Raw genomic sequence first — 27,523 nt, forward strand, 5'->3', positions numbered from 1 at the left:
ATTTATGAAGGGGAAGTCATGTTTGACAAATTTGCTGGAGTTCTTTGAGGATGTAACAAACAGGGTGGATAAAGGGGAATCAGTGGATGCCACATAAAAGGTTACTGCACAAGATAAAAGTTCACAGGGTTGGGGGTAATATATTGGCATGGATGGAGAATTGGCTAACTAACAGAGAACAGAGAGTCGGGATAAATGGTTCATTCTCTGGTTGGCAACCAGTAACTAGTGGAGTGCCGCAGGGATCAGTGCTGGGACACCAACTATTTACAATCCATATTAACGACTTGGAAGAAGGGACTGAATGTAACGTAGCCAAGTTTGCTGATGATACAAAGATGGGAGGAAAAGCAATATGTGAGGAGGACACAAAAAATCTGCAAAGGACATAGACAGACTAAGTGAGTGGGCAAAAACTTGGCAGATGGAGTATAATGTTGGAAAGTGAGAGGTCATGCACTTTGGCAGAAAAAAATCAAAGAGCAAGTTATTATTTAAATGGAGAAAGATTACAAAATGCCGCAGTGCAGCGGGACCTGGGGGTACTTGTGCATGAAACACTAAAGGATAGTATGCAGGTACAGCAAATGATCAGGAAGGCCAATGGTATCTTGGCCTTTATTGCAAAGGGGATGGAGTATAAAAGCAGGGAAGTCTTGCTACAGCTATATAAGGTATTGGTGAGGCCACACCTGGAATACTACGTGCAGTTTTGGTTTCAATATTTATGAAAGGATATACTAATTTTGGAGGCAGTTCAGAGAAGGTTCACTAGGTTGATTCCAGGGATGAAGGGGTTGATTTATGAGGAAAGGTTGAGTAGATTGGGCCTCTACTCATTGGAATTCAGAAGAATGAGAGATGATCTTATCGAAACGTATAAGATTATGAGGGGGCTTGACAAGGTGGATGTAGAGAGGATGTTTCCACTGATAGAGGAGACTAGAACTAGAGGGTATAATCTTAGAGTAAGAGGCCGCCCATTCACAACTGAGATGAGGAGGAATTTCTTCTCAGAGGGTTGTAAATCTGTGGAATTCGCTGCCTCAGAGAGCTGTGGAAGCTGGGTCATTTGAATATATTTAAGACAGAGATTGACAGTTTCTTAGCTAATAAAGGGTTATGTGGAGCAGGCAGGGAAGTGGACCTGAGTCCATGATCAGATTAGTCATGATCTTATTGAATGGCGGAGCAGGCTCGAGGGGCCGTATGGCCTACTCCTGCTCCTATTTCTTATTTTATTATGTTCTTATGTAGAAGTTTGGAACTCTGTTCCGCAAATGGCAATTGATGCTAGATTAATTGTTAATTTAAAATTGAAGATTGATAGTTTTCTGTTAACCAAAGGTATTAAGGGATATGGGACAAAGGCGGATACATGGAGTTAGATCGCAGATCAGCCGTGATCTCATTGACTGGCGGAACGATCTTGAGGGGCTGAATGGCCTCCTCCTGTTCCTATGCTCTGATGCACACACACACACACACACACACATTTTTTGACTGCAGGCATAAACAGCAGATGTTTCTTCAGCCCAAACATCCTTGAGTAGAAAGGAAACTAATTAGCGCTCAGAGTATTGAGGCTCTGTGCCAACAGCATGTTCACCAGTTCATGCTCTGTTCATTTGTTCTCTTTGAAGCAACTTACAGTCCACTTACAGAAGCACAATGAGATTCTGATGGAGCTGGAGAAAGCCATAAGGAACTCCCGGAAGCTGGAGGCCGTGTGCCGGGACTTCGAGCAGCAGAAAGTCTGTTACCTTCCTCTCAACATATTTTTCCTGAGGCCCCTCCACCGACTGATGCATTACAAGCAGATTCTGGAGCGGCTATGCAAGCACTACCCGCCCACTCATGTGGACTTCCGAGATTCGAGAGGTATGACAATGAACCTGAGTGGGGAAAGGTTTGCAGCACATTCATTTATTCTTGGGCTGGGATGGGACGGGCTGGGATGAGTCATGGGACAGGACGGGCCGGGCCGGGACTAAGACTAAACAAGTATATCAACTCTTGTTGCAGTAAGCAATGTTGAAGTCCAGAGTTTCACATGACACATCTCACCACCGGTAATAATTTTGCCCAATGCTGAAACAAGATCATAATGTAAATAACATTATTAACAAAAAGATATGGCAGCATGGTGGTTATATTACTGGATTAGTAAACCAAAGGCCTGCACTAATGATCCGGAGATGTGGGTTCAAATCCCACCACCTGGGGAATTTAAATTCAGTTAATTAAATAAATCTGGAAAAAAAATGCTGGTATCAGTAAAGGTGATCATGAAACTACCGGATTGTCATAAAAACGCATCTGGTTCACTAAAGTCCTTTAGGGAAGGAAATCTGCTGCCCTTACCTGGTCTGGCCTATATCTCGCTGAGGAACCAGAGATAGAAGATTAAATGTAAGAGGTTTAGAACAGAGGGCAGGAGAAACTTCTTCGCTCAGCGAGTTGTGAGGCTGTGGGAATTCTTCTTCTTCTTTCGTATGGTAGAAGCAAAGCAAATCCATTGTCAATTTCTAAGTCAGATATCCAGGCCAAAGCATGCGGTGTAACAGCATGGATATCGTGTAGGCTGACCGTGGTTTTCCTCTCAGGGCAGTGCTCAATGATGTGCCCCAGGGTCTGATTAGGAACTCCACAGTCGCATGATGGGGATGCTTTAATATTCCATCTATGTTTGCGAGGCAGGTGTGACCCTTCAGGTTGTGCTGTGGGGTCCTCTATAAGGAATCCATTCCGTATATCACATTTCTTCCAAGCATTTCGTCATCGGTCATCAAGGCTGAGGGGAGATCGCTGAAGGGTTTCGGCGACGGTCCAAAATGGCCTTCTAGATTGGAGACGGTATGGCATGTCTTTGCTGGAATTCACTCCCAGAGTTTAATGCGTGTGGCAGAAACAATGATGATATTCAAAGTTGGATTGGCTGGGTGGATGAAGGAAAAGGAGAGGAAGGGATGTGGGAACAGGGGTGGGCAAAATGTGATTAGGACTGTATGCTCGTGTGGAGGGTGAAGGCCAATGAGGACTGGTTTCCGTTTGTAACACTGTACCACAACTTACGACATTCCGTTGATGTTACTTTGCACGTTAACATTTTTATTAATGGTTAAATTGTAGCAAATGTTTACATCCTGAAAGGTCTTTAGATAGTTGAACATGAGGATAAAGCCAACAGGACTACATCCAACCTCAGTTGGCAACCCAAGTTATATGTGGCGCTCTGTTTTAGAGCGTTTTTATGCCAGGCAAGCCTTTTTATAATGCAGAAAACCTTGCCATACTGAGGTTGGACTGGATTCATTTTCACTTTCACATGTGTGCCACAGGAAGACTGCACACAATATAATGAAAGGCTTGGTTGGGTCTGCACAGGTGGATGGAGCGCACAACTCTGTCAGCTGTGGCTCAGTGGGTAGCACTCTTGCTTCTGAGTCAGAAGGTTGTGGGTTCAAGTCACACTTCAGAGACTTGAGCACAAAAATCCAGGCTGACACTCCCAGTGCAGTACTGAAGGAGTGCTGCACTGTCGGAGGTGGCGTTTTTCGGATGAGACGTTAAATCGAGGTCCTGTCTGCTCTCTCAGGTGGACGTGAAAGATCCCATGGCACTATTTCGAAGAAGAGCAGAGGAGTTCTCCCCAGTGCCCTGGCCAATATTTATCCCTTAACTAACATCACTAAAAACAGATTATCTGGTCATTACCACATTGCTGTTTGTGGGAGCTTGCTGTGCGCAAATTGACTTCCGCGTTTCCTACTTTACAACAGTAACTACACTTCAAAAGTACTTATTGGCTGTGAAGTGCTTTGGGACATTCCAATGGTTGTGAAAGGTGCTGTAGAAAGGCAGGTCCGTCTGTCTGTCTTTTACCTCAGAGTTCGTGGGCGTGTAAATGCCACGATGAACAAGCACTACACGAGTGACTTGTACACAGTGGCAGAAGATGGGAACTTATTCCCACAGCGTGAGGCACAGATAACTCACAAAAGCAGCAGTTGCGAGTGAGTAGTCTGTTGCCTGACGTGTCTGATGTAAATCCTGCACAATTCTATATTGTATTCTTTTTGCAGCTTTATACTCTTAAATCTTAAAAATAAATGAGTACGGTTTCGTTTTAATGGGATGAGAAGGTTATCCTGTGAGGAGAGATTGAGTAGATTGGGCCTATACTCTCTGGAGTTTAGAAGAATGAAAGGTGATCTCATTGAAATATACAGAATTCTGAACGGGGTTCACAGGGTAGATGCTGGAAGGATGTTTCCCCTAGTCAAGGACTAGGGGGCACAGTCTCAGGATAAGGAGTCGATCATTTAAGACTGAGATGAGTAGAAATTTATTCATTCAGAGGGTTGTGAATCTTTTGAATTCTCTACATTAAAGGGCTGTGGATGCTGAGTCATTGAGTATATTCATTGAGTATATTCAAGACTGAGATAGATAGATGTTTTGGACTTCAGGGGAATCAAGGGATATGGGGATAGTGCAGGAAAGTGGAGTTGGGGTCAAAGGTCAGCCATGATCTTATTGAATGGCAGAGCAGGCTCGAGGGGCCGTATGAGCTATCCCTACTCCTAATCCTTATGTTCTTAAATGACAGCCATAACTATTTTGTCAGGGACACAAGTGATTTCAGGGCTAGGATGCGATAGGAGAGGGTTGTAGTGACGCAGGCTGTGATGGGGTAAGTCTGGTGCCATACAGCAGGGAAAGAAGGGTTGAGGGGAATTGATCAGCAACCTTGGGTTGAATTGGGAGTCGGACATCCATTTCAGCAATCGTGGTGGCAGGCTGAATTATTTAGCAGTGAATGCTGATTATGCAGAAGTGGGAGATTAATTTTACAAGAGCAGAATAATTATGGTGAGCACAGCAGCTATTATCATTATAATTCAGGTCACATATAGAGAAGTGAGTTTGACCCAGTGGAATCGCAATGCAGGGCTGGGGAGGCATAGCAGGGGTTGAGTTTAATGATGCCTCCAGTTCATTAAAGTACACGGTGGTTATCATACAAATTCTGTGGGCCCGAACTTGGTCAGAATTCCGCCCACAGCCACCGAGGTTCCGCCCAAAAACATTTTTTTCACAGATTCCTCACGTACCGCCCAGGTTCCGCCCGGCAGGAGGTTCCGCGGTGAAGTACCGCCGGCACAACTTGCTGCCGCCCGCCCATGCCAGAGGCTCAGAAACAGGGATTTTCCTGGTGCACGATCCCGCCTGTCAGAAGGACCGCTGGCAAAAAGCTGGTGTGAGCTGGCTGTGAATCGGACGGCAGGGAGAATCGCTCAGAGTGCTGCAGTGCTGCACATCCCGGGCAGTGTCCATATGCTGCACATCCCGGGCAGTGTCCATATGCTGCACATCCCGGGCAGTGTCCATATGCTGCACATCCCGGGCAGTGTCCATATGCTGCACATCCCGGGCAGTGTCCATATGCTGCACATCCCGGGCAGTGTCCATATGCTGCACATCCCGGGCAGTGTCCATATGCTGCACATCCCGGGCAGTGTCCATATGCTGCACATCCCGGGCAGTGTCCATATGCTGCACATCCCGGGCAGTGTCCATATGCTGCACATCCCGGGCAGTGTCCATATGCTGCACATCCCGGGCAGTGTCCATATGCTGCACATCCCGGGCAGTGTCCATATGCTGCACATCCCGGGCAGTGTCCATATGCTGCACATCCCGGGCAGTGTCCATATGCTGCACATCCCGGGCAGTGTCCATATGCTGCACATCCCGGGCAGTGTCCATATGCTGCACATCCCGGGCAGTGTCCATATGCTGCACATCCCGGGTAGTGTCCATATGCTGCACATCCCGGGCAGTGTCCATATGCTGCACATCCCGGGCAGTGCCCATATGCTGCACCATTATCACAGGCTCAGAATGAGTTATCTGATCGACCTTAAACTGCACAGAATGAGTTCAGACATGGAAAGGAAAAGTTCTCCGTTGAAGGGAAGGTGAGGTATAGGAAGCGGCAATAAGTTCTGAAAGATGGTAAAGGCTCAAGGGAGATGCCCTACAAGGGTTTTTAGACCATTGCCGGCAGAACAGAGTTATTGACAGAATGTGAGTGCACAGATGGGATGAGCTTCTGTCAGAGTAAAGAGGCAAAAACGAGAACATGTAATGCTCTGGCAGGTCGCAGCATGTGATAGTGAGAACATCATCACCTCAAATATAGAAGACGGAAAAAGATATATAATGGACTGCCAGGTCACTGAGGAAGATGAGACTCCGCGATGATGGACCTAAGAAAAAGTGGACTCAAGTGGAAGCCTTAATGTGTGCCCTGCAAGTAATGCAACTGTCTCTCATTGAATGGCAGCCTTCCTGCATTGGTGACCCTTACTTGTGTTGCAATCGCCTGATGACAGGACCCATTAAACAGTCGCATCGTATGTGGAGGGCAAGAGATTCCTCATACAGCAGTAAACCTGAAGGAGATTTGTCTTTTTCTCAGAACGCACCCCAGATAATGTAAAACTGAGACACTGACCAAGAGTTGATGAACAATGTGACTGGATTGAATAGTGCAGCATGCCAAAGTGACAGAACATGCAAACAATTGAATCCAACATATGTAGTTGTTCCGAGACCAGTAAACTGACATTGACAACGAGCCGCACCCCTGCCCCTCACCACCTCTGCTCCATCACGTTGTGCAGGAGGGCAGCCGGACCGCTGCTGACATGTTCGCCGTGGAGAGAAGGTAGGGGGCGTGATTGAAGACGCTGGCATCTCTGGCTCCTCGGGATCTGTCGGCCTCGATGGTGTGGGCTCGGGAGGTTGCATGACATGGCCAGAAGCCATCACTTGCCTCATCGCCTCAACAGCTCCACCGCACTAATGAGCCGCTCCACACTGGCAGTATGCTGCTCAGCAAAGGTGGCGATGCTGGCAGCTATCCCAGCCCTGGTCTGCAGCACATCTCGACCTAGTTCCACGCTCGTCCCCGACAGCTGGACCATTTCTTGAATCGCTGCGAGCCGTCCTCCATCCTCATCGGATCGTTGCATCATCCTGGGAGCATGCGGCTTGGTGGCTTTTCCGGCACAGCCTCTGCGCCTCCCAGCACTTGTTCCTGCTTCATCCGACTCAAATCCTAAAAGGTCGGACCCCAACTCTGATGTTGGCCGGACAGGTGCCACAGATGTCAGGAGGCTGGAGTCCTCCTCTTCCACCTCCTCGAACTCAAGTGGTTCGAAGACAGGCACTTCTCCCTCCTCTCCCTCCTGGTCTTCGTGACACTTGAGTGGCGGAGATGGGTGCGGTGGATATGGGTGATTTGGGGGGGGGGAGCGGATGGAGGAAGGAGCTGGTGTGTTGGGCTGGTGACAACGTCGGGGTGCGAGACGTTGGTGTCACACTCGGCCTTTGGTGCCAGAGGTGGATGACATGCATTGCTCGGCTCGGTGCTGTCCAAATCAACATCTGTAAGTAGAGGACAACATTTCAATGTGTAGCTGGGGTGTGGGGTTGGTCAAGCTGACATGTGAGCCGTAACAGATCACGTTCTTACTTCAAGGAGTTCCATTGCTGCATGAGCACACCATTAATGGCTGACACACTGTGCGTTAAAATACATTTCACTTAACTGCATGACCTTTCATGACATGAGTGTGACGCAGACCGGAGTTTAGTATAAGCTTACCATGCTCTAGCACGGGATCTGCATCACCCTTTGTGGTGGCACGGCGGTGGTCACCCACCAATACCAAGGCTCGCTCCTCGAGGCTGCTCAACTCGGTGACATCCGCTGGGCCCCCTCCCGTGGCACTCAGGCCTGATGCCTTGGATATTCTTTTCTTCTGCAGAAAGAAACGTTGCAGCCTTTGCCCCTTTTGCTCATGCAGCACACACACACACACAAACACTCACACATACACTCACACACACACACACAGGCACTCACACTCACTCACAGACACACACACACACACACAGACACTCACACACACACTCACACTCACACTCAGACACACACACACACAGACACTCGCACTCACATTCACACACACACAGACACTCACACACTCACACTCACACACACACACATACTCACACACACACACACACACACAGGCACTCACACTCACTCACAGACACACACACACACACACACACAGACACTCACACACACACTCACACTCACACTCAGACACACACACACGCACACACACACACACTCAGACACACGCACACACTCACAGACACACACACACACGCACACACTCTCAGACACACACACACATTCACACTCAGACGCACACACACGCACACACACGCACACACACGCACACACTCACAGACACACACACAGACACACACACGCACTCAGACACACACTCAGACACACACGCACACACACAGACATACACGCACAGACACACACGCACAGACATACACTCAGACACACACACACTCCACACACACACACTCAGACACACTCACAGACACACACACGCACACACTCACAGACACACACACTCAGACACACTCAGACACACACACAGACACGCACACACACTCACGCACACACACACACACAGACACACACACACACTCACAGACACACACGCACACACACACTCACAGACACACACGCACACACACACTCACAGACACACACACGCACACACTCACACACACACGCACACACACACACACACACTGGCACACACACACACACTCAGACACACACGCACACACACTCACACACACAGACACACACGCACACACTCACAGACACACACACACACTCACAGACACACACACGCACACACTCACACACACACGCACACACACTCACACACACAGACACACAGACACACACGCACACACTCACAGACACACACACACACTCACACACACAGACACACACGCACACACTCACAGACACACACGCACACACTCACAGACACACACACTCACACACACACACACAACTGGCACAGAACCTTTTGGAGTTGCACGGGAGTGGTCCTATAAATGTTTGCTCACTTGCTGACGCCACCACATTTTTCCATCGTTTGCGACACTTGCCCACTGAGGACGGCCTCACCAATCTCCCTCCAAATGTGTCCATATTGGGGTGGTGGAGATTTGCCAGGACCATCCCTGGTGAGGTCTTTATACCGGCGCTCCACCTCACATACAGGCTCCTCCAGCTCATCATCACTAAACCAGGGAGCTCTGGGCTTGGCTCCATCAGACTTCTTGGAAGCTTTTTTTGCACTCATTATTACTTTCCTTGATGGGCGGCTGATGATGAATTTGTATCTCTCTCTCCAAACTGTCCCCTCTCTAACTGGCAGCTGCAAGTGAATGCACAGCTTTTATGAGCACGTGCAGCTGTGCCATCGTGGCAAAAGTGATGTCATCGCCTGGAAGAAACTACAAAAAAAAATTGCAAATCTCGCGCATGCGCGGTGCACGGCCTCCGATATTTGTCGAGCTGTGAGGCCTGCGCCCACCGCTACTGTCGCCCGCTCCAGCCCGCCAACTCCTGCTGCCGCCGACACAACCACGGTGAAAGTCGACTGGCCCCAGCGGCAGCGGGTGGCAAAAACTGAAGTTCTGCCCAGGGACCGCCGAAAATGGATGGGCCTTGGCTCTGACCAAGTGCGGGCCCTGTGAATTTCGTGATTTGAAAAATTACAATACAGCCACCGATTTAGTTCACCTACAAGTGTCTAAATAGCAATGAGTGTATATATCACACTCGTGTTTGCAGCATGCATTCTCAGCCACCTGATGCTCTGCAAAAACTGTTCGAATACATTTTGATAGCTCGCTAAGAATAGTGGGGTAAAATTTCCCGACCGCACCCAAAATACAATTGCGCCGGTGAGATTACAGTTCAAGTTTCTGTTAAAAGTTAACTGCGGCTCAGTGGGTGGCACACTCTCCTCTGAGTCAGAAGGTTGTGGGTTCAAGTCCCACTCCAGGGACTTGATCCCATAAATCTAGGCTGACACTCCAGTGCAGTGCTGAGGGAGCTATCAAAATTTATTCAAACTATTTTTGCAGAGCCATCTTTTAGATGAGACGTTAAACCGAGGCCCCGTTTGCCCTCTCAGGTGGACGTAAACGATCCCACGGCACTATTTTGAAGAAGAGCAGGGGAGTTATCCCCGGTGTCCTGGCCAATATTTATCCCTCAATCAACATAACAAAAAAACAGATTATCTGGTCATTATCACATTGCTGTTTGTGTGAGTTTCTGTGCACAAATTGGTTGTCACGTTTCCTGCATTACAACAGTGACTACACTTCAAAAGTACTTCATTGGTTGTAAAGTGCTTTGAGACGTCCGGTGATTGTGAAAGGCGGGGTATAAATGCAAGTCTTTCATTTTTTTTAAAAAAATGAATGGAGGGTAGAATTTCCCGACTGCACCCAAAATACGCTTGAAATTGTGCCAGTGAGGTTACAGTTCAAGTTTCTGCTAAAATTGATATGCATATTCACAATCGTAAAATCTTCCATGAAGCAGCACAATTGGGCAATGTGATCGTACGTAATTGTTTTGTTTTCTTCTGTCCATTCCTTGATGTGTTTAAGAGCGGTATCTTGGTACAGGTTTATAAATTCGGCTAAAAATGGGTTTTATCACATAAATAAGCATTTTCTAATCAGGGTGTCCTCTGCCTGTGAGTAACTCGATTTAAATAAAAAGAACATACAAGCACTGGAGAGAGTGCGAAAAAGATTTACAAGGATGGTACCAGAAGTGAGATTGCAGATATCGGGAAAGATTGAACATGTTAGGGCTTTTTGGGGGGGAAAAAGAGAAGACCTGATAGAGGTCTTTAAAATTATGAAAGGGTTGGACAGGGTAGATGCGGGGAGAATGTTTCCACTTGTGGGAGAATCCAAAACTAGGGGCCATAAGTATAAGATGGTTACTAATAAATTCAATAGCGAAATAAGGAGAATTTTCTTTACTCAAGAGAGTACTTAGAATGTGGAACTCGCTACCACAGGAAGTAGTTGAGCCGAATAGCTTAAATGCTTTCAAAAGGAAACTAGACGAGTACATGAGAGAAAAGGGAATAGAAAGGTATGCTGAAGGGCTGAGATGAGGCAGATGGGAGGAGACTTGTCTGGGGTGTTAACACCAGCACAGACTAGTTGGGACAAATTCTATGTAAAATCACAGAAAATGACTTAAAAAAAAATTATAGTTTCATGGGTGGACACTGGTCAGTTTCTTAGTAAATTCAATATTTTTTGATATGTAAAATCTGTTTAGAACGTGCCGACTGGTGCCTGTGCGCGATTTGAAGAGCCTTCCCGAACCAGCGCAATCTCGCAATATACACCTGGGGGCGGGGCCGGTTGTGTGGGCGGGGCCTGATTCGGTCCAGTTGAATCTTGAACCAGGGTAAAAGATTGCGGGAAACACGAGCGTGAGTGGCTATGGGTGTAACTCACCTACGTAGACCATTCCCCGAACTTTTGCGCTGGTTTGGCCCAGATCGCACTGATGTAACGAGCGGATATGCAACCCCAGTGCATGAATCAGCTGTTGTGCTCTGCTGATCACACAGTGAAGAAGTTGATCGTGGCATTCACTAGAAAAGTGAAAGGACAGGCTTGTGTTAGATCACATTCTGGTATTGGGGAAAAGCGCAGCACTAAAATAAATACGTGATTAAGTCTACATGCTGTCAAATTTGAGGCATTTCCCTCCCAAACTCAGGCAAAACGTTCTCACGAACTTATCATTTGAAGTACATTGAATGCTCCACATAGCACAATAGAAGGAAAAGAAGACAATAATTGACCAGCTAGTTTGTGCTCAGAAAGATTTAGAGGTATTCCAACACTCTCTTGGCCGGCATCCCGTTTTCTACCCTACATAAACCTGAACTCATCCAAAACTTGGCTGCCCGTGTCCTAACTCGCACTAAGTCCCGATCATCCATCATCCCCTGTGCTCGCTGACCTACATTGACTCCCGGTCCAGCAATGACTCAAAATTAAAATTCTCATCCATGTTTTCAAATCCCTCCATGGCTCCGCCCCTCTCTATCTCTGTAACCTCCTCCAGCCCTACAACCCCTCGAGATCTCTGCGCTCTTCCAATTCTGGCCTCTTGCGCATCTTCGATTTCCATTGCTCCACCATTGGTGGCCGTACCTTCTGTTGCCGAGGCCCTATGCTTGAGAATTCCCTCGCTAAACCTCTCCACCTCTCTCTCCTCCTTTAAGATGCGTCAGAAAACCTACCTCTTTGACCAAGCACCTGTCCTAATATCTCATGTGGCTCGGTGTCAAATATTGTTTGATAACGCTCCTGTGAAGCACCTTGGGACGTTTTGCTATATTAAGGGTGCTATATAAATGCAAGTTGTTATTGGAAAAGGGGTTTCCTATTTCAAGACATAATTGTTCAAAATTGGTAAGAGAGGGGATCTTTAAATTGCATAAAATCATTGATTCTCTCTCAATCTGAATGTGTGTTTAGCACATTCCTCATACCGTAACTTGCTAATTCTTAGGGTTTGCATTATTCGTTCATGTGCTGTGGCAAGGCCAGCATTTATTGCCCATATGTAATTACTCATGAGAAGGTGATGGTGAGCTGCCTTCTTGAATCACAGAGGTCAGTTAAGAGTTCACCGCATTGCTGTGGGTCCGGAGTCAAATATAGGCCAGACCGGGTAAGGACGGCAGATTTCCTTCTCAAAAGGACAATAGTGAACCAGATGGGTTTTTATGACAATCCGGTACTTTCATGGTCACCATTACTGATGCTAGTTTTTTAAAATTCCAGCTTTATTTAATTAACTGAATTTAAATTCCCCTGGTGGGATTTGAACTCGCGTCTCTGGATTACTAGTCTAGTAACATAACCACTGTCTTGGTGCTGGGTATGAGGTACAGTTCTTACAGACCGCCACAAGGTGGCAGGCAACACGCACACAACTGAGTATTGCTTCGCTGAGCATGCCAATGGTCGAGGAATAAGATATTGTTTTTTTTGTTTTGTATAATATTTGAATTTAAAAACAATGATTAATCTTTTTCTATTGGATCTGGCTAGAATGTTTGACCTTTTAAATGTGTGCAACATATAGCTGTTACCTTATTGTCTGACCCTTTAAATGGACATATAAAATATCCTCTTGTCCATCGAGCCTGTCCCACACAATTGCGATGTCTTGCATATCACAATATAGACTCTCCCCCGCCCCCCACCCAAAACCATGTGATCTCCTGGGAGAGGCAAAAAACCAGATTAAAACCCCGGACGGATTAAAATCTGGGAAATTTCTCTCCGACCCATCTAGGCGATCGAAACTAATTCAGGAGATCACTCTGGCCCTGAATTCCCTGCGGTATCTATCCTTCTGTAAGAGGTGATCTCTACCCCAGCCAGAAACCAGTCCAGCTCTTTGTGTAAAGAATGAAAACCCTCCCTTTTATTATCTCAGAATTCTGAAAACTCTTTTTAGTGTCAAAGTTCCGCTTTTGAAAAAAAAGTGTGAGGTAACTGAACCTTTACAGCTATGGGGATTGTACATTTTACAATCGTACTATTTACATTGTACTATTTGCAATTAACTACTGTAATGTATTTGCTTCATGGATTCTTTGCTTAAGAATTCATAGCAACAAATTGCTATTAAGAACTAGTTGGTTTATTAGCAAAGGTTTAACAATCACACTACACATTACCAGTTCATCCACTAGGATCACAACTGCATACCTCATCATGGATTCCTTGAACCCAACTGGCTGGGGGTTTATGGAGTCTTGTGAACATCATGTGACTGGCTAAGCCACTCCCAGCTCAACAGCTCTACAACTATTTTGAGTTGTATCTGTAAAAACATATATTATTAATCCAAGTGCCCCCTGGCTAAAATGGGGTGAGGGTGGCGGGGAGGGGGACTAAAACCGACAAACTTAAACAAATTAAACTTTAGACATGTGGTTCAAATTAAAATTTGGTTGCCGGGGGTGATGATGCACTCCAGTCCCTCCGGCGCCCACCTCTTGCGGAAGGCAGCGAGCGTACCGGTGGACACCGCGTGCTCCATCTCCAGGGACACCCTGGCCCGGATGTAACCGCTGAAGAGAGGCAGGCAGTCGGGCTGAACGACCCCCTCGACCGCCCGCTGCCTGGACCAGCTGATGGCACCCTTGGCCATGCCCAGCAGCAGTCCTACGAGGAGGCCTTCCGACCTGCCCGCTCCCCTCCGCACAGGGTGCCCAAAGATCAGGAGTGTGGGACTGAAGTGCAACCAGAATTTGAGGAGCAGCTCTTTCAAATATTGGAAGAGGGGCTGCAACCTCGGACACTCAGTAAAAACATGGAACACGAACTCTTCCAGACCGCAGAAATTGCAGGCGGCCTGGGAGCCAGTGAACCGGCTTAAAAACTTATTGCACGGAACTGCTCCGTGCACCACCCTCCAGGCCAAGTCTCCAATAAATAGTGGGAGGACTCCCACGTAGAGTGCACTCCATCGGGGACCCCCGCCTCCCTCCGGACGGCAAGATGGTGCGCCATGGCGTGTCCAGATGGCAGACAAGGATGGCAAGGTGGAGAGTGTGCAGGAGCAGCCCGTACAACCTTGTGAGCATACTCACAGATGCATACATTACAACTACCTGCACATTCGAACATTTGATATAACGGAGGTGAACCTTCTCTCTCTGTCCCATACAGCTGTGGCTCAGTGGGTATCACTCTCGCCTCTGGGTCGGAAGGTTGGTGGATCAGTGTTCCCTCTAGGCTGCGTGTGTGCGCAGGCCGCTCACAAGCTTTTACACACGCAGAAATTTAAAGGGCCTGCGCATTGAACTAAACAGGCCCTGCACAACAACAACAATCTAGAGGGAACGTTGTTGTGGGTTTGAGTCCCACTCCAGAGACTTGAGCACAAAATCCAGGCTGACACTCCCAGTGAAGTGCTGAGGGAGCTTAGGATGAGACGTTAAACCGAGGTCCTGTCTGTCCCCTTATTGGATGTAAAAGATCGCACTGTACTAGTTCGAAGAAGGGTAGGGGCGTTATCAACCAACATCACTGAAAACAGAATTTCTGGTCATTATCACATTGCTGTTAGTGGGAGCTTGCTGTGCACAATTTGGCTGCCACGTTTCCCACATTACAACAGTGACTACACTTCAAAAATGTGCTTCATTGGCAGTAAAGCACTTTGGGACGTCCTGATGTGGTGAAAGGCGCTATATAAATGCAAGTTCTTCTTTCTCCATCCAGCGGCATTGGCCGAGGTGGCAGAAATGGCAGCCCAACTGCACGGCACCATGATCAAGATGGAGAACTTTCAAAAGCTGGTCGAGCTGAAGAGAGACTTGATTGGGATCGATAATCTGGTCATCCCCGGAAGGGTACATTCTGCTTTATTGAATTGTGTTTTTTTAATGTATTATGTAAGCCATCATTGCGTCAAATGTTAAGTTCATGGTGTATCTATTCTCACATCTTTCCTATCTCCATTGGCTGAAGCCATTGACCCGTCCGGGGATACGGCCTCACAGGTGCCCTCTGTTACTTTACCCACGTGACCATTCTTCATGTGTGAACATAGCTGGTGAGCGTCAGTGGGAGAGAACACCACAAGTCAGTCTAGTGCTATCATGGTTTTAGTTACATAAAGGAATCCTAGGGTAGTCTAATTAGAGGCTAAATTACAGCAGGCATGTTGCAAAGGGTTAAATTAGGAGGTCAGATTACACAGACTGGGCTTATATTCCCTTGGGTGTAGAAGATTAAGAGGTGATCTAATTGAGATGTTTAAGATGATTAATATAGTTGACCGGGTAGATAGAGAGAAACTATTTCCTCTGGGTGGGGAAGTCCAGAACAAGGGGGCAGAACCTTAAAATTAGAGCTGGGCTGTTCAGGGGTGATGTCAGGAAGCACTTCTTCACACAAACGGTGATGGAAGTCTGAAGCTCAATTCCCCCCAAAAAGCTGTTGAGGCTGGGGTCAATTGAAAATGTCAACATTGGGATTGATAAGATCTTTGTTGAGTAAGGGTAGGTGGATGGAGTTAAGATACAGATCAGCCATGATCTCATTGAATGGCGGAACAGACATAAGGGGATGAATCGCCTCATCCTGTTCCTAAGAGGAAACATTAGGAGCGGGGAGAGGAAGCTTGGAATCTTTGGCTTCAACGGGAATATATTTTTGTTACCCTTAGGGGAAACTTTTATCGGAGGCTCGGCAAACTAGCTCATATTCGTGTGAAACTTGGGTAATGCGTTTGTGGGGGGCTAACAAGGCAAGGGACTACACATTAAATGGTAGGACAATGAGAAGTATAGAGGAACAAAGGAACCTTGGAGAGCAGGTCCACAGATCCCTGAAGGTAGCAGGCCAGGTAGATAAGGTAGTTAAGAAAGCATATGAAATACTTGCCTTTATTAGTTGAGACATGGAATACCAGAGCAAGGAGGTTATGCTTGAACTGTATAAAACACTAGTTAGGCCGCAGCTGGAGTACTGTGTGCAGTTCTTGTCACCACATTACAGGAAAGATGTGATTGCACTGGAAAGGGTGCAGAGGAGATTTACAAGAATGTTGCCTGGACTGGAGAATTTTGGCTATGAGGAAAGATTGGAGATGCTGGGTCTGTTTTCTTTGGAACAGAGGAGGCTGAGGGGAGACCTGATTGAGGTGTATAAAATTATGAGGGGCCTGGATAGAGTGGATAGGAAGGACCTGTTTTCCTTGGCAGAGGGGGTTCAACAACCAGGGGGCATAGATTTAAAGTAATTGGGGGGAGTTATAGAGGAGATATGAGGGGAAATAGCTTCACCCAGAGGGTGATGGGGAACTGCACATTTAAAAAATACTTGGATGTACACTTAAAGTGCCGTAACCTCCAGGACTACGGACCAAGAGCTGGAAAGTAGGATTAGGCTGGATAGCTGTTTGTCGGCTGGCGGACACGATGGGCTGAAATGGCCTCCTTCAGCACTGTAAATTTCTATGATTCTATGAAAAGTAAAAAGCACATTTAAAATTGTTAGCTTATTTGCTGCTGCAACCCTCTTCCTTGCCTTTGTTACCTCTAGACTTGACGATTCCAACACACTTCTGGCTGGCCTCCCTAGTTCTATCTTCCATAAACTTGAGCTCATCCCAAACTCTGCTGCCCGTGTCCTAACTCGCACCAAGCCCCGTTCCCCATCTCCCCTGTGCTCACCGACCTACATTGGCTCCCGGTTAAGCAACGCTCGATTTTAAAATTCTCATTCTTGTTTTCAAATCCCTCCATGGCTTCGCCTCTCCTTATTGCCATAATCTCCTGCAGCTCTATAATGCCCCTACATCTCTCCACGCCGCCTATTCTGACCTTTTGAACATCCCTTGTTTTAAATGCTCCACCATTGGTGGAAGTGCTTTCAGCTGCCTGGGCCTTAAGCTCTGAAATTCGCTCCCTAAACCTCTCTGCCCCTCTCTCCTCCTTTAAGATGCTCCTTGAAACCTACCTTTTTGACCAAGCTTTTGGTCACCTGTCCTAATATTCCCTACGTGGCTCAGTGTCAAATTCTGTTTGATTTATGCTCCTGTGAAGCACCTTTGGACTTTTTACTATGTTAAAGGCGCTATATAAATGCAAGTTTTTGTTGTTTTCCCTTTCCTTCAATGGTGTTAATGGGTCCAAAGCTTTTCGTCCTGTAAAATAACCTGCAAAAAATGTTAATGGGAATCAGGGCGAATCCATTGGCTGGTGTCATACCGAGCACAAAAGAAGATGGTTATGGTTGTTGGAGGTCAATCATCCTAGCCCCAGGACATCGCTGCAGGAGTTCCTCAGGGCAGTGTCCCAGGCCCAACCATCTTCAGCTGCTTCATCAATGACCTTCCCTCCATCATAAGGTTAGATGTTCGCTGATGATAGCACAGTGTTCAGTGCCATTCACAACTCCTCAGATAATGAAGCAGTCCATGCTCACATGCAGCAAGACCTGGATGACATTCAGGCTTGGGCTGATAAGTGACAAGTAACATTCGTGCCACACAAGCAACAGGCAATGACTATCTCCAACAACGAGAGTCTAACCACCTCCCCTTCTTATTCAATGGCATTACCATCACTGAATCCCCCACCATCAACACCTGTGGGTCACAATGACCAGAAACTTAACTGGACCAGCCACATAAATACTGTGGCCACAAGAGCAGGTCAGAGGCTGGGTATTCTGCGGCGAGTGTCTCACCTCCTAACTCCCCGAAGCCTTTCCACCTTCTAAATGGCACAAGTCAGGAGTGCGATGGAATACTCGCCACTTGCCTGGATGAGTGCAGCTCCAACAGCACTCAAGAAGCTCGACACCTGGACAAAGTAGCCCGCTTGATTGGCACCCCATCCACCACCTTAAACCTTCACTCCCAGCACCAACAGTACACCGTGGCTGCAATGTGTACCATCTACAAAATGTACTGCAACAGCTCGCCAAGGCTTCTTCGGCAGCACCTCCAAAACCCACAACCTCTACCACCTGGAAGGACAAGGGCAGCAGGCGCATGGAAACACCACCACCTGCAAATCACACGCTGTCCTGACTTGGAAATATATCGGCCATTCCTTCATCGTTACTGGGTCAAAATCCTGGAACTCCCTCACTAACAGCACGGTGGGAGCACCTTCATCACAAGGACTGCAGCGGTTCAAGAAGGCAGCTCACCGCCATCTTCTCAAGGGCAATTAGGGATGGGCAGTAAATGCCGGCCTTACCAACGACACCCACATCCCAGGAACGAATTAAAAAAGCATTGGCACAACAGCGTAAAGAACTAATGTCCTTCATTCTGTCATTCCACTCTCTGACAGAGGTGAAAAAATTCCATCGCTTTTCATCATGGTTTGCCCTGATTAGTTTGAATGAGATTGATCAGCAGTCTGTGTAAACCCTGACTCTGAACTTGGCTGTGATTGTCTTTATAAACTATGAATACGATGACTGATAGCACAGTGGTGTGGAGGTGAGTGCGGTACAGTACATAACCATTATCATCATAGGCAGTCCCTCCGAATCGAGGAAGATTTGCTTCCACTCCTGAAGTGAGTTATTTAGTGGCTGAACAGTCCAATACGAGAGCCACAGACTCTGAAACAGGTGGGACAGATAGTCGTTGAGGGAAGGGGTGGGTGGGACTGGTTTGGCGCACGCTCTTTCCGCTGTCTGCGTTTGGTTTCTGCATGCTCTCAGCGTTGAGACTCAAGGTGTTCAGCGTCCTCTCGGGTGCATTTCCTCCACTTAGGGCGGTCTTGGGCCAGGGACTCCCAGGTGTCAGTGGGGATGTCGCACTTTATTAGGGAGGCTTTGAAGGTGTCCTTGTAGCGTTTTCGCTGCCAACCTTTGGCTCGTTTGCCATGAAAGAGCTCCGAGTAGAGCACTTGCTTTGGGTGTCTCGTGTCGGGCATGTGGACTATGTAGCCTGCCCAGCGGAGCTGATCGAGTGTGGTCAGTGCTTCAATGCTAGGGATGTTAGCCTGAATGAGGATGCTGATGTTGGTGCACCTGTCCTCCCAGGGGATTTGTAGGATCTTGCGGAGACATCGTTGGTAATATTTCTCCAGCAACTTGAGGTGTCTACTGTACATGGTCCATGTCTCTGAGCCATACAGGAGGGCGGGTATTACTACAGCCCTGTAGACCATGAGCTTGGTGGCAGTTTTGAGAGCCTGGTCTTCAAACATTCTTTTCCTCAGGCGGACGAAGGTTGCACTGGCGCATTGGAGGTGGTGTTGGATCTCGTCGTCGATGCCGGCTTTTGTTGATAGGAGGCTCCCAAGATATGGGAAATGGTCCGCGTTGTCCAGGGCCACGCCGTGAATCTTGATGACTGGAGGGCAGTGCTGTGCGGTGAGGATAGGCTGGTGGAGGACCTTTGTCTTACGGATATTTAGTGTAAGACCCATGCTTTTGTACGTCTCAGTAAATACGTCGACTATGTCTTGGAGTGCAGCCTCTGTATGTGCACAGACGCAGGCATCGTCCACGTACTGTAATTCGATGACAGAGGTTGGGGTGGTCTTGGATCTGACCTGGAGACGATGAAGGTTGAACAGGTTCCCACTGGTTCTGTAGTTTAGTTCAACTCCAGCGGGGAGCTTCTTGACTGTAAGGTAGAGCCCAACCCTCTTCTCAATCTTTCTCGCCGCCATGCTCCACCTCACAGATACATAACCACATAGATTGGCATTTCAAAGAAACGTGTTCAGCTTTGACATTTTATGCACTCGCCACTGGCCTGCCCTTTAGCATTCTGCGGGAAAGATTTACGAGAATGTTACCGGAATTGAGAGGAGGCAGCTATCAGGACAGTTGAGCAGGCTGGGGCTCCTTGCTCTGCAAAAGAGCAGGCTGAGCGGAGACATGAGGTCTTTAAAATTATGAACGAGTTCGATAGGGTAGACATAGAGAAGATGTCTCCACTTGTGGGGAGATTCTAGGACAAGGGGGCATGAATATAAGATGGCCGCTAACAGATCAAACAACAACAGCGTGCGTTTCTATAACGCCTTTAACGTAGTAAAATGTTCCAAACCTTGGGGACCCTGGAAAATCATAAATAGAACACAGAGCCAACTTTGAGGAATCTGTAAAGGTAAGTAAAGTTATTTTTTTCTTGGAGGGAGTTATTCGATGCGAGAGTGAGACGAGAGTAAAGATTTATAATACAGTACTGTTGTACAGGCTGGGTCTCTTTTCTCTTCAAAAAAGGCGGCTGAGAGGTGACTCTAAAATTATGAAAGGTTTTGATAGAGTGGATACAGGGAGAATGTTTCCACTTGTGGGGTAGAGCATAATGAGAGACCTTCACTATAAGATAGTCACCATGAAATTCAATAGGGAACTCAGAAGAAACTTCTTTACCCAAAGAGTGGTGAGAATGTGGAACTTGTTACCACTGGGAGTGGTTGAAGTGAATAATATAGATACAGTTAAGGGGAGGCTAGACAAGCATGTCATCGTGAAGGAGGCAAAGGATGTTGACAATCTTTTGGGGGAATCCGAAACGGAGGAGGACACTCCATAGACCCTCAAGTTTGTCAACATCCTTTGCCTCCTTCACGATGACATGCAGGCCGTGATCCTTACCAACGGATCCATTACAGACCCAATCCACGTCTGGACCGGGGTCAAACAGGGCTGTTTGGGAGTGAAAGCAAGTCCTCCTCGATTGCAAGGGACTGCCTATGATGATATGATGATGAGACAAGCATATAATAGAGAAGGGAATCGAGGGTTATGCTGAGAGATTTAGATGAGGAAAGACGGGAGGCGGCTCAAATGGAGCCAAATAGCCTGTTTCTGTGCCATATGTCCTTTGTAATCCTGTGTAATGTGACCTAGTTAGAGTTAGTAATACAATTTCAATAATTTGAGAGGAAATACAGATAATGGTGAGAATGTAGAAGTGAAGAAAGCTTGGGGTGTGATCTTGATCTGAATCCCAAACCCTGAGCTTCATCTTGCATCAGTGGGTATTATTGATATCAACAGAGTGCTGAGCAAGATTAGTGACACAACAACAAGTTAAATTTATATAGCGCCTTTAACATAGTCAATTGTCCCAAGGCACTTCACAGGAGCGATTATCAAACAAAAATTTCACTCCGAGCCACATAAGGAGATATCTGGGCAGGTGACCAAATGCTCGGTTGAAGAGGTAGATTTTAAGGAGTGCCTGAAAGGAGGAGAGAGAAGAGATGGTTTAGGGAGGAAATTCCAGAGCTTGGGATCCAGGCAGCTGAAAGCACGGCCAGCATCGCGTTTGCGCAAGAGGCCAGAATTAGAGGAGCGCAGAGATCTCGGAGGGTTGTAGGGCTGGAGGAGGTTACAGAGATGGGGGGGGTGGGGGGGTGGTGGAGGTAGGGGGTGGTAAGGCCATGGAGGGATTTGAAAACAAGAATGAGAATGAGTAAAATTGAGATTTTGCCAGACCGGGAGCCAATGTACGTCGGTGAGCACAGGGATGATGAGAAAACAGGACTTGGTGCGAGTTAGGACACGGGTCAGCAGAGTTTTGGATGAGCTGAAGTTTACAGAGAGTGGAAGATGGGAGGCCAGCCAGGAGAGCACTGGAATAGTCAAGTCTGGAGATAACAGAGGGATGGATAGGGGTTTCAGCAGCAGATGGGCTGAGGGAGCTGTGGAGCGATGTTATGGATGTGGAAGTAAGCAGTACTGGTGATGGAGCGGATATGTGGGCAGACAAGCAGTGTGACAATTTAGAGACAATGGAGGGGTCGAGAGAAGTGGTGGTGAGGTAGAGCTGGAAGCCATCAGCGTACATGTGTAACGTGTGTTTTCTGATGGTGTCACCCAGGGGCAGCATGTAGGTGAGGATAGGAAGGGGTAGCTCCTCGTCAGGGGGTCAACTCTTCGGTTCCACATTTTGACATGTTTTGGTGTTTGTTTATTTGTCTGTAATGAATTTGATGTTATTTATTCTTCCTGTGTTTGATAAAGGAGTTCATTAGACAGGGATGTGTCAGCAAGCTGTCTGCCAAGGGATTGCAGCAACGAATGTTCTTCTTGGTAAGTAAACCAATGTTAATTGTGACTGTTATCTGTCAGACACCGTCACAATTCCAGTGCAAGTCTCGGCATTCCGCTCCCTCTGCATCTATAAGCAGATACTTCGATTCTTCCACGTAGGTTATCTTAAACAGCACAAATGCGCTGCACTGTCGGCATTGCCGTCTTTCACGAGACGTTAAACCGAGGCACCGTCTGCTCTCTCACACGGACATAAAAGATCCCACGGCCACTATTTTGAAGAAGAGCAGGGGAGTTATCCCCAATATCCTGGCCAATATTTATCCCTCTACCAACATCACTAAAACAGATTATCTGGTCATTCACACATTGCTGTTTGTGGGAGCTTGCTGTGCGCAAATTGGTTGCCGCGCTTCCCATTTTACAACCAAAAGTACTTCATTGACTGTAAAGTGGTTTAGGACGTCCCAAAGTCATGTAAGGTGCTGTATTAATGCACGTTCTTTTTTTTATTTGGGTTTAGTAAGAACATATTCAGCAGTCTTTAACTTTCTATTAAATTACTTCCTTTTTCAGTCATCTGGCATGGGTACTGTTCAATAAAAAATATTCTTTTTTCCTCCCTCCCTATATTACAGTTCAATGATATTCTTTTGTATACAAGCAGAGGATTGACTGTATCGAATCAATTCAAAGTTCACGGGCAGATTCCCCTGTATGGCATGACTGTAAGTATTGAGTTTAATATGTTGTTGTGAGTCTGATTGACATTCTAGCCCAGGCCTGTAGTATATTTATGTAATGACTCAAAAGACTTATTACTATAAACTGCCTCAGGTGCAAACCTGATCCAACTTTATTCGCGCCCAAAGTAACCTGCGTGACATGGTACTCGGGCGTATATACCAGTGACGCGCGCACGCACACGTACAGCCCGATGACCTCTGATAGTGGGGGTCTGCCGACCTCAAGCATAAATACATAGCAATTTAAGTAGCTGTATTCAAGGAATTTCACTTCCCCTGGGCCCTAAGCTCTGGAATTCTCTCCCTTAACCTCTCCACCTCTTTCTCCTCCTTTAAGAGGATCCTTAAAATCTACTGTAATGTATGCGCCTGTGAGTATGCTCACAGGTTTGTAGAGCTGTTGCATCAAGCTGAGTGGCTTAAATAGTCACATGATGTTCACAAGACTCAATAAGAACATAAGAACACAAGAATTAGGAACAGGAGTAGGCCATCTAGCCCCTCGAGCCTGCTCCGCCATTCAACAAGATCATGGCTGATCTGGCCGTGGACTCAGCTCCACTTACCCGCCCGCTCCCCGTAACCCTTAATTCCCTTATTGGTTAAAAATCTATCTATCTGTGATTTGAATACATTCAATGAGCTAGCATCAACTGCTTCCTTGGGCAGAGAATTCCACAGATTCACAACCCTCTGGGAGAAGAAATTCCTTCTCAACTTGGTTTTAAATTGGCTCCCCCGTATTTTGAGGCTGTGCCCCCTAGTTCTAGTCTCCCCGACCAGTGGAAACAACCTCTCTGCCTCTATCTTGTCTATCCCTTTCATTATTTTAAATGTTTCTATAAGATCACCCCTCATCCTTCTGAACTCCAGCGAGTAAAGACCCAGTCTACTCAATCTATCATCATAAGGTAACCCCCTCATCTCCGGAATCAGCCTAGTGAATCGTCTCTGTACCCCCTCCAAAACTAGTATATCCTTCTTTAAGAAAGGTGACCAAAACTGCACGCAGTACTCCAGGTGCAGCCTCACCAATACCCTATACAGTTGCAGCAGGACCTCCCTGCTTTTGTACTCCATCCCTCTCGCAATGAAGGCCAACATTCCATTCGCCTTCCTGATTACCTGCTGCGCCTGCAAACTAACTTTTTGGGATTCATGCACAAGGACCCCCAGGTCCCTCTGCACCGCAGCATCTTGTAATTTCTCCCCATTCAAATAATATTCCCTTTTACTGTTTTTTTTCCCAAGGTGGATGACCTCACACTTTCCGACATTGTATTCCATCTGCCAAACCTTAGCCCATTCGCTTAACTATCTAAATCTCTTTGCAGCCTCTCTGTGTCCTCTACACAACCCGCTTTCCCACTAATCTTTGTGTCATCTGCAAATTTTGTTACACTACACTCTGTCCCCTCTTCCAGGTCATCTATGTATATTGTAAACAGTTGTGGTCCCAGCACCGATCCCTGTGGCACACCACTAACCACCGATTTCCAACCCGAAAAGGACCCATTTATCCCGACTCTCTGCTTTCTGTTAGCCAGCCAATTCTCTATCCATGCTAATACATTTCCTCTGACTCCGCACACCTTTATCTTCTGCAGTGACCTTTTGTGTGGCACCTTATCGAATGCCTTTTGGAAATCTAAATACACCACATCCATCGATACACCTCTATCCACCATGCTCGTTATATCCTCAAAGAATTCCAGTAAATTAGTTAAACATGATTTCCCCTTCATGAGTCCATGTTGCGTCTGCTTGATTGCACTATTCCTATTTAGATGTCCGGCTATTTCTTCCTTAATGATAGCTTCAAGCATTTTCCCCACTACAGATATTAAACTAACCGGCCTTTTGTCTGCCCCCTTTTTTAAACAGAGGCGTTACATTAGCTGCTTTCCAATCCGCTGGTACCTCCCCAGAGTCCAGAGAATTTTGGTAGATTATAACAAATGCATCTGCTATAACTTCCGCCATCTCTTTTAATACCCTAGGATGCATTTCATCAGGACCATGGGACTTGTCTACCTTGAGTCCCATTAGCCTGTCCAGCACTACCCCCCTAGTGATAGTGATTGTCTCAAGGTCCTCCCTTCCCACATTCCCGTGACCAGCAATTTTTGGCATGGTTTTTGTGTCTTCCACTGTGAAGACAGAAGCAAAATAATTGTTTAAGGTCTCAGCCATTTCCACATTTCCCATTATTAAATCCCCCTTCTCATCTTCTAAGGGACCAACATTTACTTTAGTCACTCTTTTCCGTTTTATATATCGGTAAAAGCTTTTACTATCTGTTTTTATGTTTTGCGCAAGTTTACTTTCGTAATCTATCTTTCCTTTCTTTATTGCTTTCTTAGTCATTCTTTGCTGTCGTTTAAAATTTTCCCAATCTGCTAGTTTCCCACTAACCTTGGCCACCTTATACGCATTGGTTTTTAATTTGATACTCTCCTTTATTTCCTTGGTTATCCACGGCTGGTTATCCCTTCTCTTACCGCCCTTCTTTTTCACTGGAATATATTTTTGTTGAGCACTATGAAAGAGCTCCTTAAAAGTCCTCCACTGTTCCTCAATTGTGCCACCGTTTAGTCTGTGTTTCCAGTCTTCCTTAGCCAACTCTGCCCTCATCCCACTGTAGTCCCCTTTGTTTAAGCATAGTATGCTCGTTTGAGACACTACTTCCTCACCCTCAATCTGTATTAAAAATTCAACCATACTGTGATCACTCATTCCTAGAGGATCTTTTACTAGGAGATTGTTTATTATTCCTGTCTCATTACACAGGACCAGATCTAAGATAGCTTGCTCCCTTGTAGGTTCTGTAACATACTGTTCTAAGAAACAATCCCGAATGCATTCTATCAATTCCTCCTCAAGGCTACCCAATGCAATTTGGTTTGACCAATTGATATGTAGGTTAAAATCCCCCATGATTACTACCGTTCCTTTTTCACATGCCTCCATTATTCCCTTGATTATTGCCCGCCCCACCGTGAAGTTATTATTTGGGGGCCTATAAACTACGCCCACCAGTGACTTTTTACCCTTACTATCTCTAATCTCCACCCACAATGATTCAACATTTTGTTCATTAGAGCCAATATCGTCTCTCACAACTGCCCTGATATCATCCTTTATTAACAGAGCTACCCCACCTCCTTTCCCTTCTTGTCTATCTTTCCGAATTGTCAGATACCCCTGTATGTTTAATTCCCAGTCTTGGCCCCCTGCAACCACATTTCTGTAATGGCCACCAAATCATACCCATTTGCAATGATTGTGCCGTCAACTCATTTACTTTATTTCGAATGCTGCATGCGTTTAGGTAGAGTGTTTTAATACTAGTTTTTAAACCATGATTTTTAGTTTTGACCCCTCCTGCAGCTCCTTTATATTCATACATATTGTCCCTTCCTATCTCCTTGTTGTTTACACTTACCCCAGTCCTACTCTGCTTTGTTGCCTCCTGCCTTTTGCATTCTTTCTTGGGGTCCTGTTCATCTGAGCTCTCACCCACTCTAACTAGCTCAGAGCCCTCTCCTGGGTTCTGAATACTCCTTGCATTGAGGCACTGAGCTTTCATGCTTGCCTTTTTATTACACTTTGACCCTTTAGAATTTTGCTGTACAGTGGCCCTTTTTGTTTTTTGCCTTGGGTTTCTCTGCCCTCCACTTTTACTCATCTCCTTTCTGTCTTTTGCTTTTGTCTCCATTTTGTTTCCCTCTGTCTCCCTGCATTGATTCCCATCCTCCTGCCATATTAATTTAACTCCTCCCCAACAGCACTAGCAAACACTCGCCCTAGGACAGTTGGGTCTAGGTCATCCACGATGAGGTATGCAGTTGTGAGCCTTGTGGATGAATTGGTAATGTGTAGTGTGATTATTAAACCTTTGCTAATAAACCAACTAGTTCTTAATAGCAATGTGCTGCTATGAATTCTTAAGCAAAGAACCCATGAAGCAAATGCATTACACCTACCTCTTTGATCAAGCTTTTGCTCACCTGTTCTAGTATCTCTTTGCATGGCTCCGTGTCAAAATTTGTCTGATCGATGCTCCTGAGAAGCGCCTTGGGACACTTTACTATATTAAAGGTGCAATATAAATCAAATTGTTGTTGAGGAATGAGAGATGCATTGTCAGAAGCTTCTGGGTTGACTGCTGGCCTCCCTCCCGGGTAAATAAAGCTTCTTGTAATGCTGAGATCACACAAACAGCAGGATTGATTTTCCTTTTT

The 27,523-nt window shown here is 46.5% G+C and overlaps 1 protein-coding gene across 2 annotated transcripts in view; it reads left to right on the plus strand.

The window, feature by feature from the left end:
• farp1 (FERM, RhoGEF (ARHGEF) and pleckstrin domain protein 1 (chondrocyte-derived)) overlaps window positions 1-27,523 on the plus strand; it is a 478,172-nt gene that overhangs the window by 412,762 nt on the left and 37,887 nt on the right. For both annotated transcript variants that reach the window (XM_070891767.1, XM_070891768.1), the window contains exons 18-21: window positions 1,644-1,881; window positions 15,265-15,395; window positions 22,504-22,572; window positions 23,172-23,261. In XM_070891767.1, the coding sequence (XP_070747868.1) occupies window positions 1,644-1,881; window positions 15,265-15,395; window positions 22,504-22,572; window positions 23,172-23,261 (528 nt within the window). The remainder of the gene's footprint in view (window positions 1-1,643; window positions 1,882-15,264; window positions 15,396-22,503; window positions 22,573-23,171; window positions 23,262-27,523) is intronic.

The sequence above is a fragment of the Pristiophorus japonicus genome, chromosome 10 (assembly GCF_044704955.1).
Source record: "Pristiophorus japonicus isolate sPriJap1 chromosome 10, sPriJap1.hap1, whole genome shotgun sequence".
Classification (NCBI taxonomy): domain Eukaryota; kingdom Metazoa; phylum Chordata; class Chondrichthyes; family Pristiophoridae; genus Pristiophorus; species Pristiophorus japonicus.